The sequence below is a fragment of the Oncorhynchus nerka genome, linkage group LG8 (genome assembly GCF_034236695.1).
Source record: "Oncorhynchus nerka isolate Pitt River linkage group LG8, Oner_Uvic_2.0, whole genome shotgun sequence".
In the NCBI taxonomy this organism is placed as follows: Eukaryota; Metazoa; Chordata; class Actinopteri; order Salmoniformes; family Salmonidae; genus Oncorhynchus; species Oncorhynchus nerka.
In genome coordinates, this window is record NC_088403.1 from 49,696,893 (window position 1) to 49,712,407 (window position 15,515).

At 46.8% G+C, this 15,515-nt stretch overlaps 1 protein-coding gene across 6 annotated transcripts in view; it reads right to left on the reverse strand.

Moving 5' to 3' along the window:
* The window catches only part of chd3 (chromodomain helicase DNA binding protein 3), a 31,739-nt gene extending 16,933 nt beyond the window's left edge, over positions 1-14,806 (reverse strand). Inside the window, exons 1-29 of one of the 6 annotated variants that reach the window (XM_029666803.2) lie at positions 14,360-14,804; positions 11,745-11,878; positions 11,409-11,588; positions 11,182-11,306; positions 10,672-10,958; positions 10,376-10,554; positions 10,097-10,229; positions 9,491-9,672; positions 9,025-9,297; positions 8,745-8,948; positions 8,260-8,477; positions 8,023-8,154; positions 7,776-7,872; positions 7,394-7,585; positions 6,826-7,026; positions 6,471-6,608; positions 6,219-6,340; positions 5,811-5,984; positions 5,363-5,504; positions 4,870-5,001; positions 4,577-4,694; positions 4,320-4,444; positions 3,713-3,944; positions 2,122-2,339; positions 1,684-1,861; positions 1,284-1,370; positions 726-814; positions 411-544; positions 56-200 (exon numbers count right to left, since the gene is read on the reverse strand). In XM_029666803.2, the coding sequence (XP_029522663.1) occupies positions 56-200; positions 411-544; positions 726-814; positions 1,284-1,370; positions 1,684-1,861; positions 2,122-2,339; positions 3,713-3,944; positions 4,320-4,444; positions 4,577-4,694; positions 4,870-5,001; positions 5,363-5,504; positions 5,811-5,984; positions 6,219-6,340; positions 6,471-6,608; positions 6,826-7,026; positions 7,394-7,585; positions 7,776-7,872; positions 8,023-8,154; positions 8,260-8,477; positions 8,745-8,948; positions 9,025-9,297; positions 9,491-9,672; positions 10,097-10,229; positions 10,376-10,554; positions 10,672-10,958; positions 11,182-11,306; positions 11,409-11,588; positions 11,745-11,878; positions 14,360-14,522 (4,734 nt within the window). In that variant the 5' untranslated portion in view covers positions 14,523-14,804. Of the gene's footprint in view, positions 1-55; positions 201-410; positions 545-725; positions 815-1,283; positions 1,371-1,683; positions 1,862-2,121; positions 2,340-3,712; positions 3,945-4,319; positions 4,445-4,576; positions 4,695-4,869; positions 5,002-5,362; positions 5,505-5,810; positions 5,985-6,218; positions 6,341-6,470; positions 6,609-6,825; positions 7,027-7,393; positions 7,586-7,775; positions 7,873-8,022; positions 8,155-8,259; positions 8,478-8,744; positions 8,949-9,024; positions 9,298-9,490; positions 9,673-10,096; positions 10,230-10,375; positions 10,555-10,671; positions 10,959-11,181; positions 11,307-11,408; positions 11,589-11,744; positions 11,879-14,359 lie in introns of all 6 variants that reach the window. The other 5 variants (XM_029666804.2, XM_029666799.2, XM_029666801.2 and 2 more) reach the window with 5 other exon arrangements.
* Between the last annotated feature and the right edge of the window lie 709 nt (positions 14,807-15,515).

A 15,515-nucleotide genomic window follows, 5' to 3' on the forward strand; every position in this document is an offset into this window, starting at 1 on the left:
TAGCTAGCCTGTTAGTTTAGCATTGTGGTTGCTAGGATAGACTTTGACTTCTGACCTTCTTCTTGACCAGGGACATGACCCCGATGCGGGTCAGCACGGGCTGACGGCACAGGCCCTCCCTCGGCACGCCGTCGGCGAACGTCTCGGCGCCGTCGGCCACGGGTTCACACAGGTGACGCATGAACAGAGAGACATATGCCCTGAAAGAGAAAGAGGAGAGAGAAGTGAGGGAGAGAGTGGAACCAGGCAGAGAGAGGCAGTAGGAGAGCAGAAAAGGGGGAGAAGAGAGAAAAAGGTTTCGAAAAACAGCAAACAAAGAGGGACCAGCAACTACAATGTAGTGTGAAGATCTCAGTGTAAGCTCATACTGTAGCCGATGACGCAAACAATCACAGTTCCTCTCCACTCACTTAAACTCCTTCTCGCTCTTGCCCCTCAGGTCTCTGACCAGCCACTGGCAGGAGAAGGCGTCCTGGGCGGGCATGCCCCAACGCATCACCGCGTTTAGGAAGGCCTTCCGCTGGCGCGTGTTGAAGCCCAACACCTAGAGGGTTAGAGGGGACATAAGGACGTTATAACACATTCACAACCCATACACGTTGCATTCATATGCAGTTCATAAGCCATGAGAGGGGGGACGGCGAGAGAGTGGTGCCCAGGTGAAAGGTACTTCATAAGGACTTCATAACCCATACAAAGCAGAACAGAAGGTTATTTTGTCTAACCTCCAGGTTGCCGGCCACTCTGGCCAACAGGGGGGGCAACGGCTTGTCTCTCTCGTTCCTCATCTGGCGGCGGGACTGTCTGCGAGAACCTGGAGCGAGAGAGAGGATTCAGGTAGAGCGAGAGAGAGAGAGAGAGAGAGAGAGAGAGTGAGAGAGAGGAGGAGGAGAAGTCAGGAGAGTGGCTGGTAACCAGCGTAGTACTTACGGTACCAGTTGACTTGGACTGAAATAGGTTTGGATGCCGGTACTGTTTATACAGAATTTAGGTGCAGTAGCTCCACAATACTTTGGAGCTAATATTCTATAAGAAGAACGGGAGCTCAAGCAGTAGAACATTTGAGGTGCCAGTAGTCAGCTCCGCTGGGCTGCTGCCCAAGTCAAGCACGGGTACTAGTAAAGCAGACATAATATCAATCTAGTCTCTCCTTTAAAATCTAAACACTAAATGTGAGATAATAATAATAATAATATAATAATAATGTGAAATAATCTATCACAACACATTCAACAGAGAAGGCTTCATTCCAAATGTGTTGTGCCTTGTGTACTTTGGCCTACCTTCTGGTCTCTCGTCGAAGTCTTCATCCTCCTCCTCGGAGCCCACAGAGTACTCGGACTGGTTATCTGAAATACCAGTATGCCAGTCTGAAACAGCACATGGTGTACCGTCAACAGGCTAGGCCCAGTATCCCCATGCAGCTACTACTAGAAATACTTTAACAAAGCTTCAGCATTACTTTAGCATTACCTAACGTATTGCACAAAGACCGTGTATGAAAATATCTAAATCTAACAAAGAGCACAACATCCTTTTATCAACCATGAATGAACCAATACACGGACCTGACACAAAGTCTATCAACAACAAAAAAGTTATTCAGAATGCCCCAGGTTGCCATAGTGATGCACCTACACCCATCTCCGTGACAACCACGACTGACGGTTCCCAACTACCTACCTTGGTCCTCCTGTGCTGCGTCGTTGTAGTTGACAGGCTTGCGGTTCCTCTTGCCCTTGCCCAGTTTACTAGCCAGGTCCTCCTGTTGTTGCTCATAGTGATGTCTCAGCAGCTTCTCCCAGTATTCTGGGTCCACACACTCCTCCTGCTTAATGATCTCACGCTCCACCTCCTCAATCTGGACACACACATGCAAGAACATGGAAGAACAGTTTACACATAACCAATGTGATATAATCTACTTACAAACTCTCCTATAGTTCAATGGAAAGTGTTAACGGCTTAGATTAGCATAAGAGGAACAAAAGTACACCAACGTGCCATATAATATTTCTGTATAGATGCAAGCGTACAAAAATGTGTAATCTGAAACAGCAATGTTATCACTTCTCTCTCTCTATCCCGCTCTCTCCATCCCTCCCTCCCTCCCTCTCTCACCTTATCCTCCTCTCGGACCATGTATCGGGCCACTTTGAAGGAGCTCAGGTATTCGTTCATATTCTGCATGTCCGTGTCATCCGTAGCGTCCTGGCTCCGGTCCAGCAACCTCTCGATGGCCAAGCTGTCGTAGTGGATCACACTGCCCTCATCGTCCCTGTTGTCTCCCGCTGGACACCGTAGGGGAGAGAGGGTGGACATACGTGGTGGTGAGAGGACTTTGGGGGAATAGGAAACGGTGATGAAACAAGGATGAAGATGTGACTAAAATCATTCCATATACAGATGTATGTCACAACCCCAAAAAAGAAAGTGTAGTCACTAAAGAACCCCTCATATTAGTCCCTAAAGAACCCCTCATATTAAGTCCCTAAAGAACCCCTCATATTAAGTCCCTAAAGAACCCCTCATATTAAGTCCCTATAGAACCTCTCATATTAAGTCCCTAAAGAACCTCTCATATTAAGTCCCTAAAGAACCTCTCATATTAAGTCCCTAAAGAACCTCTCATATTAAGTCCCTAAAGAACCTCTCATATTAAGTCCCTAAAGAACCCCTCATATTAAGTACCAAAATAACCTCTCATATTAAGTACCTAAAGAACCTCTCATATTAAGTACCTAAAGAACCTCTCATATTAAGTATCTAAAGAACCTCTTATATTAAGTCCCTAAAGAACCTCTCATATTAAGTACTTAAAGAACCTCTCGTACCTAAAGAACCTCTCATCTTAAGTACCTAAAGAACCTCTCATATTAAGTCCCTAAAGAACCCCTCATATTAAGTCCCTAAAGAACCCCTCATATTAAGTCCCTAAAGAACCCCTCATATTAAGTACCTAAAGAACCTCTCATATTAAGTCCCTAAAGAACCTCTCGTACCTAAAGAACCTCTCATATTAAGTACCTAAAGAACCTCTCATATTAAGTACCCAAAGAACCTCTCATATTAAGTCCCTAAAGAACCCCTCATATTAAGTCCCTAAAGAATCTCTCATATTAAGTACCTAAAGAACCTCTCATATTAAGTACCCAAAGAACCTCTCATATTAAGTACCTAAAGAACCTCTCATATTAAGTCCCTAAAGCACCCCTCATATTAAGTCTCTAAAGAACCCCTCATATTAAGTCCCTAAAGAACCCCTCATATTAAGTCCCTACAGAACCCCTCATATTAAGTCCCTAAAGAACCCCTCATATTAAGTCCCTAAAGCACCCCTCATATTAAGTACCTAAAGAACCTCTCATATTAAGCTCTCAGCCTCCTATCCTCGCATTTGATATCCCTCTATCCTCCTCCTGCTATTGCTATCCTTCCCCCTTTCTCCTATCCTCCCTCCCTCCATCCTCCTCCTGCTATTGCTATCCTTCCCCCTTTATCCTATCCTCCCTCCCTCCATCCTCCTCCTGCTATTGCTATCCTTCCCCCTTTCTCCTATCCTCCCTCCCTCCATCCTCCTCCTGCTATTGCTATCCTTCTCCCTTTCTCCTATCCTCCATTCTCCTCCTGCTATTGCTATCCTTCCCCCTTTCTCCTATCCTCCCTCCATCCGACATCAACAGGTGCCACAAAATGCTTGACAATAACTCACATTCAATCTCGTCCTTGAACAGCTCCTCGGTGCCAAACTTGAGGATGTCGTCCAGTTCCTGTTTGGACATGGATCCAGCCTTGGAGCCCAGGCCGGGCCGTACCACGAGGTGGGTCAACATCATCTTCCTCTTGGCCACCTGGGTGATGCGCTCCTCCACACTGGCACGGGTCACGAAGCGGTATATCATCACCTTGTTGGCCTGCCCGATGCGGTGGGCGCGACTGAACGCCTGTGGGGGAGGGAGGGTAGAGGGGGAGGGAGGAGTGAGACAGCAGGGTGGGACAAGGGAGATTGAAAGAAGTAGAGGGGGTGAGACAGAGAGGGGTAGAGAAGAGATAAGACGAAAAAAGAAAACGGAAAAACAAAATATGCCGTAAAAAACCATACAAGCTTTTAAAAATATTTGTATTATTTCTTATTGTTGTCGCATTGTCGAGAGGGAACCTGCAAGTACATGTGTATCCTGTGCATATGACAAATAAACATGGCTTGATTTGATACAAGAATGCTGTCAAGACTTGTTTCCATTGATGCAAATGTAGATTAATGACAGATCTGAGTGCATTGTGGGCTATAGAATGGCAGTGAATGGCAGACATTCTACCTGGATGTCATTGTGGGGGTTCCAGTCTGAGTCGAAGATGAAGACGGTGTCAGCTGTAGCCAGGTTAATACCCAAACCCCCTGCCCTGGTGGACAGCAGGAAACAGAACTGAGGCGCACCAGGAGCTGAGAGAGATAGAGGGAGGGTGGACTTGTATTACACACACCCAAATCTCACAAAAAAACTAAAAAGGCCCCTTTCATCTATAGGCGTGGCTTTTGTTTCTAGAGCCCTTAGACTATGAGTGTCTCCCTCACCATTGAACCGGTCTATGGCCTCCTGTCTCAGAGCCCCTGTGACTCCTCCGTCGATCCTCTCGTACTTATAACCCTCAAAGTCCAGGAAGTCCTCCAACAGGTCCAACATCTTTGTCATCTACCAGAGAGGGAGGAGAGACAGGGAGGAGAGACAGGGAGGAGAGACAGGGAGGAGAGAGAGAGAACAGCGAAATGGTTATGGAAGTGCTAACAGTGCCCGTGTGTGTGTGTGTGTGTGTGTGTGTGTGTGTGTGTGTGTGTGTGTGTGTGTGTGTGTGTGCGTGCGTACCAACCTGTGAGAAGACGAGCACGCGGTGCCCTTGGTCCTTCAGTTTTCTCATCATCTTTTGCAGAAGAGTCAGTTTCCCAGAAGCCTTTGTGAGGTCTGTGCCCTCGTACGCTCCGCTTGCAGTCTTACGGGCTTCCTAATACCACGGTAAAGACAACACACCGTGTCCATGTGATGACATATACACAGATATAGCTTATTTACTGAACTTGCTTATTTTAAATCACCGGACAAGGTCATCTGATAAATAACTTAAAGAATATAAACTTTTTATATTTCATAAACATCTATGTTTGGACATATTTACATTCATGCATATTGCTAGATTTCCCCCCTGGACTCTAATAGGCTGGATATATTTGTAGCTATAATACTCAAATCTACCAGGAGGTGTCACTGTACTGCAATTCAGAGGTGAATTACAGTCTTACAGTGGAAAATGTTGATACAGTATTCCTGTAACATAAATTACTATAAATAATTATGACGATAGTTACCATGGAGGCGACAGGGAAGAGGTAGGGGTGGTTGGCACACTTCTTCAGGTCCATCATGATGTTGAGTAGAGACACCTGGTTACCTCCTCCTTTCGAGTTCAGAGCCTCAAAGTTCCTCGTCAGAATCAACTTGTAGTATTTCCTGTTAAAAATACATCAATTGAGACGGGCACAGTTAGAGTGTGATTGTTTTTATGATTAACTAGTCAAATACTCCCTCTCTCTGTTTTTTTCCATCTCTCCATCTACCACACTATTCACTTTCCCTCCCCTCTTCTTTCCGCTCTTCCCTCACTCTTTCATGACCTTTCTTTCATCACTACCGCTCTCTATTCCTGCCCTCCCTCCCTCCATGCATCATTACCTCTCTCTTTTCCTGTCCTCTCATCCTTCCTTACCCCTTCCCTTCCCTCCTTCTCTAACCTCCCTCCCTCCCTACAACCCTTACTTCTGCATGGGGCTGAGTTCCACTCGTACGATGAGCTCTGTCTTGGCCGGCATGTTCTTGAAGACGTCAGCCTTCAGCCTCCTCAACATGTGTGGGCCCAGCAGGTCATGTAGCTTCTGGATCTGGTCCTCCTTGGAGATGTCGGCAAACTCCTCCAGGAACCCCTCCAGGTTACTACAGAGAGAGGGTGGCGAGGGGGGAGGGAGGCAGGGACAGCGAGAGAGAAAGGGGCCATTTTGGTTGAAAACATGTAAGTAGAGGTAGAGATGTGTGACTGGTTATGTCTGTTAGCTGGTTTCCTCGAGTGTGCGCGTCTGTACATACAGCACGTCCAAGTGTGTATCAGTCTATACGGGTTATGTGTACGTGGTTCTATGTGTGAATGTGTGCGCGTGAGACTGGCCCTACTTGAAGCGGTTGGGAGTGAGGAAGTTGAGCAGGTGGAACAGCTCCTCCAGGTTGTTCTGGAGAGGAGTACCAGTCAGCAGCAGCTTGTGGTCAATCTTATAGTCATTCAGACGTCTGAAGAACTGACCAGGGAGAGGAGAGAAATCACATTGATTGATTGCTTTTATTGCCTTTGAAGAGGAAATTCAGTAAGGTTCTATACAGTGCACACACATACACACACACTCACACACACAAACAGAGGGAGCCAACCTTGCTCTGATTGTTCTTGAGGCGATGGGCTTCGTCCACCACTAGACAGGCCCAGTCTATAGACTTCAGGGAGGTCTGGTCTATAGTCACCAGCTCATAGGAGGTCAACAGGACATGGAACTTTATTGGGGCTTCTCTCTGGAGAAGAGAGAAAGAGAGGGAGGGAGATCGAGAGGGGTATGTGGGGGGGGAGATAGTATTGGGAGAGAAGTGGAAGGAGGAGGGGGGAAGGAGATGCTGAGATTAGTCAAGGTCGTAATAAAAGGATACACAGATTGCAGCAATCTCTCATCTCTTTTCTATCACTCTTGTCGTTCCTCTCCTCCCTCCCTCCGTCCGTCACCTCCTTCCTCACCCTCAGTTTGAAGGCTTTCTTCCCTCCCCTAATGGCCGTGTCGTCAAAGGTCAGCTCGTTCTCTCTGATGATTGCTCTGCTGTCCTTGTCCCCTGTGTAGGTCACCACGTAGAAGTCCGGGGCCCACATCTCAAACTCTCTCTCCCAGTTAATGATGGTGGAGAGGGGGGCACTCACCAGGAACGGGCCACGGGTGTGGCCCTTTGTGGGGGGAAGGAAAGAGAAGAGATGGACCATATTTCCAATGGTGACTGTGATACAGAAAGACCCATTGATAATGCATAGAATAGAGCTGAATATGTTAAGGAATTTGCATTGCAATTTACATTTTAGTCATTCTTACCCAGAGTGACTTACAGTAGTCAGTGCAAATATTTTCATACCTTCTTTGTACTGGTCCCCCCCATGGGAATCAAACCCACAAACCTGGCATTGCAAGTGCCATGCTCTACAAACTGCGCCACACAGGACTAGAATCCCTAACAAGAACTAGAAGGCACTAGAAGCACTGGCAATACCAAATACAGGTGTACATAGTACACAGAGCCACCTGACAGTGGTGTCCTACCTCTTTAAAGAGTGAGTAGAGGAAGACGATGGTCTGGATAGTCTTGCCCAGCCCCATCTCGTCTGCCAGGATGGTGTCAGTGCCCTGTGCCCAGCTGAAACGCAGCCAGTTGAGCCCCTCCAGCTGGTACAGGTGCAGAGTGCCCCCCGTTGCTGTCACAAAGTCTGGCTGCTCCTCGTACTTTATCGTAGGCTGGAAGATAAATACAAGGAATGAGTAGGCGGGATATTGATTTAAGGGAGAAAAAATGAGACCAACATAATTGGCATACAAGTAAAGAAGGATAGTAGAGTTTTGACTTGGAAGTGTTTGTTGATTGGCTACCAGAATGACGACCAATAGATGTGGCTGTTACAGAGTGAGTGAGCTAATCAGAACTCACGTCGTTGACAGGTGATCTGTGTGGGTCTTCGCTCTCCTCCATCCTCATGCTCCTCATCCTCCTCGGCATGTCTGGGGCCTCCTTCATCACCTCATCCCTGAATCAATCAATCAACCTATCAAATCCAGTGTCCTTGAGCCATATACAATAGCCTACAGAGTTGGGCAAACTTGGTTTGAGACAGTTTGAATGTTTTAGTGTTTGGTGCCAACATGGATGCCAGTTGGCCAGTACAGTAGTCTAGTACCTGTGTGCCCAGTAGTTGGCCTTGTGGATGACAAACTCTGGCATTTCCAGATTGTCTCTCTCCCATGTGCACTGGTCGTAGGTCAGGTCTCTCCACTTGACCAGGTAGTGGTATATCCCCTTCTTGTCCACACTGGGAAAAACACACACATTACGGCCTCAACTGCAGACATACCAATCAATAAACTAGCACACGCACGCACACACACACACACACCCCCCCCTCACACACACGTACCTGTGGTTGATGATGCGGTGGACCATCATCCATTCAGGCTTGATGCCGTATTTATAAAACTTGTCATCCAGGGCAGCATAGTCAGGGTCTTTCAGCCTCCTCTTCTCACTCTTAACACTCTCCTCCTCTCCCCCCGACCCATAGTCCAGACTGGGAGGCTCGTCCATATCTGTCTTCCTCTGGTAGTTACGGAACATTACCGAGTGGAAGATCTCCAGCTAGACGGATGGAGGGATGAAAAAGAGGAGAGGAATAGAGAGAATGTGTTCAATGAAAACAAGGAAGGCAAGAAATACAGGTGGTAGACATACTTGCATGCCAAGAGTTTCAGCTGTTCATATTATCTCATCAGCCTCTTCTCCAACTGTTTCACTCTCTCTCTCTCTCTCTCTCACACACACACACACACACACACACACACACACACACACACACACACACACACACACACACACACACACACACACACACACACACACACACACCTGTAGTTCAGTGATCCAGGTACAGTGCCAGTAGGACTGTCCGGCCAACTTGACAAAGAACTCTCTCTCGGCCCTGCCCTTCATGGGGGGTGGCGGGGGAGCATCAGGGGGAGAATCGGGGGCGGGGGGCACGGGTACAGGATCGGGGGGCTCGCCCCATCGCCAGTGGAGGATCCTCTGTACCCTGCCTTTGATGGCAGGACACTGGGGGAAGAAGACGAAAATGAAGAATAGAATCAAAGCGCTCCACACAAAGTAGAAACAAGCAAACATGACTTACAGTGCAGCGCGGACACAGCCACTCTCCGTTGGGGATCTCAGGCAGGGGCGGGTTGAGACAGTGGATGTGGTAGGAGGAGGGACAGGTGTCGCAGCATAATAGTTCCCCCCCATCCTTACAGACCCTGCAGAACTCCATGTGCTCATCCTCCTCTTCCTCCAGTCCTACCAGCAGTCCAACCCCAGGTACTTCTGGTACCACCATGTCCTCACTCTCCTCCTCAAACTCCTCAAAGTCCTCATCCTTCGCTTCCCACTGGATCCCCTCTTTCTCCTGCAGGAGAGGAGAAGAGGAGAGGAGCAGGACATGAGAGGAGAATGAGATCATGGAGAATGAATAGGTGGAGGAGCACTTAAAGGAATAGTGTGTATATGGTGCGAAATGGTAATATATTATTCCATACAATAATATAAATCAACCTCAGATGTGATGATTACAACCAATTTTGAGCATTACAGTAACTCACACAATGGGGGCAGCTCCATTTGCCCTCGGGGGCCTTCTCCAGCTCAGGCTCCAGACAGACCAGGTGGTAGGCTCTGGGACAGGTGTCACACAGAATAATCTCTCCTCCCTGCTGGCAGACCTCACAGTAGTCCTGGTGGTCTGTCTCATAACCATCCACCTCCACATCACCCTCACCCAGCACTGACAGAGAGAGGGGTGGGGGAGAAAATTAGGGAGTATAACAATGTGAGGGAGATAGAGGGAGAGATGTTGTGGAGAAAGAGAGACCATAGAGAGAGAGAAAGATGGAGAGAAAGATAAGCGGGAGAGAGACGCAAGGTACACTCTTAGAAAAAACGGTTCCAAAAGTGTTCTTCGGCTGTCCCCATTGGAGAACCCTTTTTGGTTCCAGGTAGAACTCAAAAGGGTTCTATCTGGAACCAAAAAGGGTTATTCAAAGGGTTCTCCTATAGGGACAGACAAAGAACCCTTTTAGGTTCTAGAGATGAGGCAGAGAGAGACAGACCCGGGAGAGAGGATGAGAGACAGAGAGAGAGATAGAGAAGAGAGGGAAAGAGATAGAGGGAGTGATTGGGAGACACCAGATTAGAATAGATTAGTTTACTTTTCTTCTTCTTCTTGGCAGGCCGTCCTCTTTTGTTCTTCTTGACACGGGGCGAGCTGTCGGAGCGGACCGAGGAGCTGTGGACACTGGAGTCCTCCTGCTCCGAATCTTCCTCCTCAACATCATCCCCACTCTGAGAGGAAGGGAGGGAGGGAGAGAGCGAGATAGAGAAGCACAGTCAAATCTGTCGACTCTCACACACCTGCATGCTCCCACAGACAGTAGCCCACACAGCACATCTATACATCCATATACATTAAATAGCATAGTGAAACTCACAGAGCTGCTCTTCTTCCTCTTGTTGCCTAGAGGCCCTAGTTTTATGCGTATGGGAGCCATCTTCTTGGCCTTCGCTGCTGCTGCTGCCGCTACTGCTGCTGCTGCAGCCGCTGCCACCGCCTTCTTCCTCTCAGCCAGAACACGAGGACTCTTACTGCGACTCTTCTTATATCCAGGTCCTGAAAAACAGTGAGAGGACCGGGGCAATTGGTTAGGACCAAACCCATTCCAATTCAAACCCTGCTACTGTACACATACTATGACAATAGACTCCTCCACCCTCCTCTTTTTCTAACCTTTGCCCTCTTTGGTCTTGGCCTTGCGGAGCGGGGGCGGCGGCTGGGGGGCCAGCCGGGGGGTTTGGGGCTGCTTCCGGGGCGGTGGGGGCTCCGGGGATGGGGAAGCGGTTGATGCGGAGACCTGCTCGGCGACGGCAATGGCGGCGGCCGCGGCTGCAGCTGCCACGGCCGCAGCACCTGAGCCCTTGAAGGGGTTGTTGGAACTGAACTCCCTCCACTTGACCCCCAGGATGGTCATCATCTTGGACATGGGGATCTTAGGGTTCTTCTTGGCGATCATGGGCCTGCGAGGTGCGAAGAGGAAGATGAGGAAGAAGAGGAGTAGGGGGAGAAGGGAAGCTAAATGATTACGTTAGGAATCTAACCTCAATCAATAACTCAGTAACTTGTCCCCTTTGACTGAGAACGAGGCGCAATAAGCTACATGTTTCTAGGCTAAACATTCTGCCACCGGCCCTGTCTGATTTCAAGTTAAATATAGTCAGCTGCGTGACATCTCCACAGTACCTCATAGACTGGCTAAAGGCTTTGTAGTTGGTGAGTGTGCGGTAGTCATCTTCAGTGAAGGTATGATCCACATCCTCCAGACCCCAGTCTTTAGCCAGCTGGGCCGACGTCTTCTGTTCTATTGGCTGGTGGAAAGAAACAACCAATCAGAGCGCTAGACTTGAGTCATCAGAGTTAGTCCAAGTAGAAGCAAAACAATGACAACACTTTTTTTGTTGTGTCCTTACCTTTATTGTCTCCTCTTGCGTGCTGTCCCCATTGTCATTTTTCATCTTTTTTTTTTTTTTCTCCTTCTTCTCCTTGTGTTTCTTCCTCTTCTTTTTCTCACAAGCGAAGATGCTGGCTGCACTGTCAGAGTTCTCTCCATAGTCTCTCTCTCGCTCCGAGTCCCTCTCTACATCACTGTCCTGAGAGGGGATAGGAGAAGGGGGGAGACAGGGAAAGAGAGAAAGAAAGAGAGATGGAACATAAAGGGGGGGGGGGGGGGCAATGAAAATAGAATGAAGTGTGATCAGAAAGTATGGTTATAGATGGAGTGATATGGTCATGTCCAAGAAGCTTACAATCTTTTTCCGTTTTTTAGCTTTGGAGAGTTTTCCTTCTTTCTCTTTCTCCTTCTTCTTTGTCTCCTTCTTCTTCTTGGGCCCTCGTTTCTTCCTCCCTAGACTGTCCCTGTCCAATGCCCCCCCTTCTTCCTCTACGGCAGGTTGAAGAGAGGAGATGTGGATGAAAAGAAAGAGAGCGAGTTGTGACTAAATCATATTGACTATAATCCTCTTTGAAGGCTTTGAATCGTCAATCTAATCTCTTCTGAACACAATTAAGCACAAGAGAAGCATCGCACCATCCCGCTGTGATGTGTGCATTGACACCACATGTGTCAAATGGGAGGGACTAGTGTCTTAACATGACTTTCTACCTTGACTGAATTCTGACAAATGTTCAATTAGTTCCAGTCAGTGTGTTTGACAGATAAGTGTATTTGACAGCTGCTTGGTATTAGTTCAATGAAAAGCAAAGCCATAACTGGCTACATTGACATTATATGTCAATGGGTGTTGTATAGCACACAATAATAGTATTCATGGTGGTATTTTAAAACTGAGGCTGTCATATAAGAAATGTATAACCATAGCATTATACTGTATTTGTCCTGCAATAAACAAATGGGGAAATAGAAACCAATCAAACATGTCATAGCTTTATTTCGAAGACAACACCACCGAACGTTTTGAGGATGTGTTAGTGCGTTTTCAAGGGACTTCCAAATGAGTCTTTCAACCCTTTATTCAAGTTTTTCATTGGGCAAAGAGACGGTAGCCTTTTTGAGAGTGAGAGAAAGATAAGCCTATGTATTGTCAGGAGGGTGGAGAAAAGGGGAACAAATCACCAAGAACTATCGCTTACGGCCACCATGTACATCGTATAAATTAGTTCGTTTTTATTGTTTGTCTTTGTTGGGCGCCTACAGTAGGGTTTTACAACCCGCAGCGCGCGCCCAAACAAAGTCTGCTTCAGAGTGCAGCCAGAGGCGGCAGCAGCACGCACGCGGGGCTCGGTGATTCTAAGGCCGCAAGCCAGTCTGTCTATATCTGATGAACTGAACCGGAGAGGAAGAGGCGAAGCGAGAGGGATAACTAGGCCCAAAATCTGTCTTCTCCAGCAGGTGGCGGTTTTGCGGTTTTTTCGCTCACCAAAGCGAGGAGTTTTGTATGGAGATCAATGAGAGTGTCGAATTTGGTTAAAACAAATATGTAAAGGCTTATTTGTTACTTGTGGCTTATTTGATCGAATAGAAGGTTCGTAATGCTTAGGGTACTACTAGTGTACTGATATAAGTAGCACATGTGACATACCGGGAACTTTGAGAAAAAAAACACTTTATATCGGAGTTGTGCCTGTTGTTCGCAGGCGTATCTGCCCTCTCATTGGCTAAAATCGTCCCACCTGCTCTTGCCTCCTCCCGACTGCCTTCCATTTTATTTACATGTATTTTTATTGTTAGAGCGGCCACTTGAGTATCTAGTCAAAATAATGGGGAGTCTGTGGCTGAAACAACTCCCTACCCCAGGCTACTTCCCGTTAACTCCAAAACATGAGTCCTGACCACAAGAGCGACAACCGCTGGCGGAGGTCGCTGGGGGTTGGCAACGGCGGGAAGCGCACTAATTGATTCGCGCGCTTGTCCGTCTCGAGACGAGCAATTCAGTGATTCTAAATGGGCCCTTGTTGAATATCCCAAAATCATGATATGCAATAGCATATCGAATGCTACTATTGAATAGGCTACATGCACATGCATTCTATTTAATTAGGCTAATTCAAATGAACTGTAAAATAATGCAAGCATGTTACTAGGTTTTCAGGAACCAGGTAGGCCTGATCATAGTCCCTCAAAAATGAACTTATTTGGAGAAAAAAAAACTGTTTTGCACATTACATTGTTGTAGGCAAGTCCTTTCTTTCATGTGGCAATATTTAGTATGTTTATTACATGCCTACTTGTTAAATATGTGTTAGTCTGCTATGACAACGAAAAGAGAGGGAAAACAAAGGCCCTGTAGTCGACACATAACGGTTCTATTCATAACTTGAGTAGAGTGTCAGTGTCCTATCATGAACCGTCCCTGTCTGTCAGTGTGGAGACAGTCAGGGGGTAGGGTCAGGTTTATTTACACGCTGTCATACCAGCACTCACTCCATCATCCGGTTTTAACGCTTACGCCTTACACATCACTATTCTAAAGATCACTATCAGAAAGCGTATTGCTGGGGAGTCCATGTTTTCTAACAGTGATGTCGTGAGCTTTACCCTTCACGTCGACCTATTCATATTGAGATATGATATATATTGATGAATGTGCACCATTCTACGGATGAAAAGAAAGTCGAGGATCAACTTTGTTAATTGTAGTCAATGTATATGGGATAAAACGAAAAGAGCATTCTCAAGTTGGTTTAGAAGTTGGAATCCTCAACTCTTTCTATTTCAAAGCTGCGCTATCCTCTGGAGCAAATAGGGCGCAACTAATTATATTGTAGCAAAAGATAACTATTGAGATGAGCGGCACAATGTGTCCTGTCTTACTTTTTTCACAATTTGGATGTGTTTCTATTTTGTGTGCGCGCTCCCGAGTCTTTCGCCAGTGTCTGTCTCCTGTAGCCTACTATAGCCTACCTGGCGCGGCTAGTGTTGCAGTTTCTCGAGGCGCCGCCGGCGAGTTTATGTCGCTTGCGTTCTCGTCTAGATCTCCGTCGTCCTCTTCTTCATCAAAATCTCCTCCTTTGGAATTAACCAACATGCCCTTGTATTCCTCACAGGACCGGAGAGGAGAGGACATTATATTCCTGTCATCGGCTCCGTACTCGAAATCAGAAATCCTCCGGAATTATGATATTTATTTAATATTCAAATCGACTCCAGAAAAAAAGTGGGGGGCGTTTTGGAATATTTTACACTACAACGCAAGGAAACAAAGATGGCCGCCCTTATATTTATTTTTTAACAACCCCCCCAATAAGAAAAATCCCCTTACATAAAAAATGGCTGACTATATTATTGCAGAACGCCCCCCCACCACCCCTCCTCCTTTCTCTCTCTCTCTCTCTCTTTGCCTGTCTCTCCCTCTCTCCGCGCACCCCTCCCTCCTCAAAAAACATTCACATTGTTACAAGAAAGGGGGTGTATGACTGCTTGTATAAATTGTTACTTGTTTGTCGTCGTCCCCCCAAAAAAAAATCAGACACGAAGGCAGACTTGCCTGGTAACTGTGCCTCAAGATCACACGAAACAACGCTCCCTTTCTGAACTGCAGAACACGACACAAATCTATGAAATATTCTTAAAGGCCCCCACCGTAGTATAAAATTATACGTGTGTGTGAGAGAGCGAGAGAGAGCGAGAGTCGGGGAGGGAGCTTGAAAGCGCGTGTGTGTGTGTGTGTGTGTGTGTGTGGGGCGGGGGGTTGGAAAAATCTGCCGCAGCCATGCCCAGACTTTACATCAGATTGGATTGCTTAAAAATTAACCACTTATGGTGGGGATAAAAAAAACAATGCAATATGCAGACTATCATTTTTTTCAACTGGAAATGATTTCGGATTAAAATATAAATCGAATAAATTATTTTCAAGATGGTGAACACAGAGAAATGAAAGAGGACACATTTTTAACGCATCTTGTACTGTTTCACTACAGTCCCTCTGATCTGGGTGGCAGTAAGGCAATGTGAACTCTAGTAGTCAGACTGCCTTGTCTCCCCTTTAGGCAGTTCAGTTTTGATTAAGGGGTCTACGATGAAACATACTGTACATACAATCCCTTCAGGAAGTATT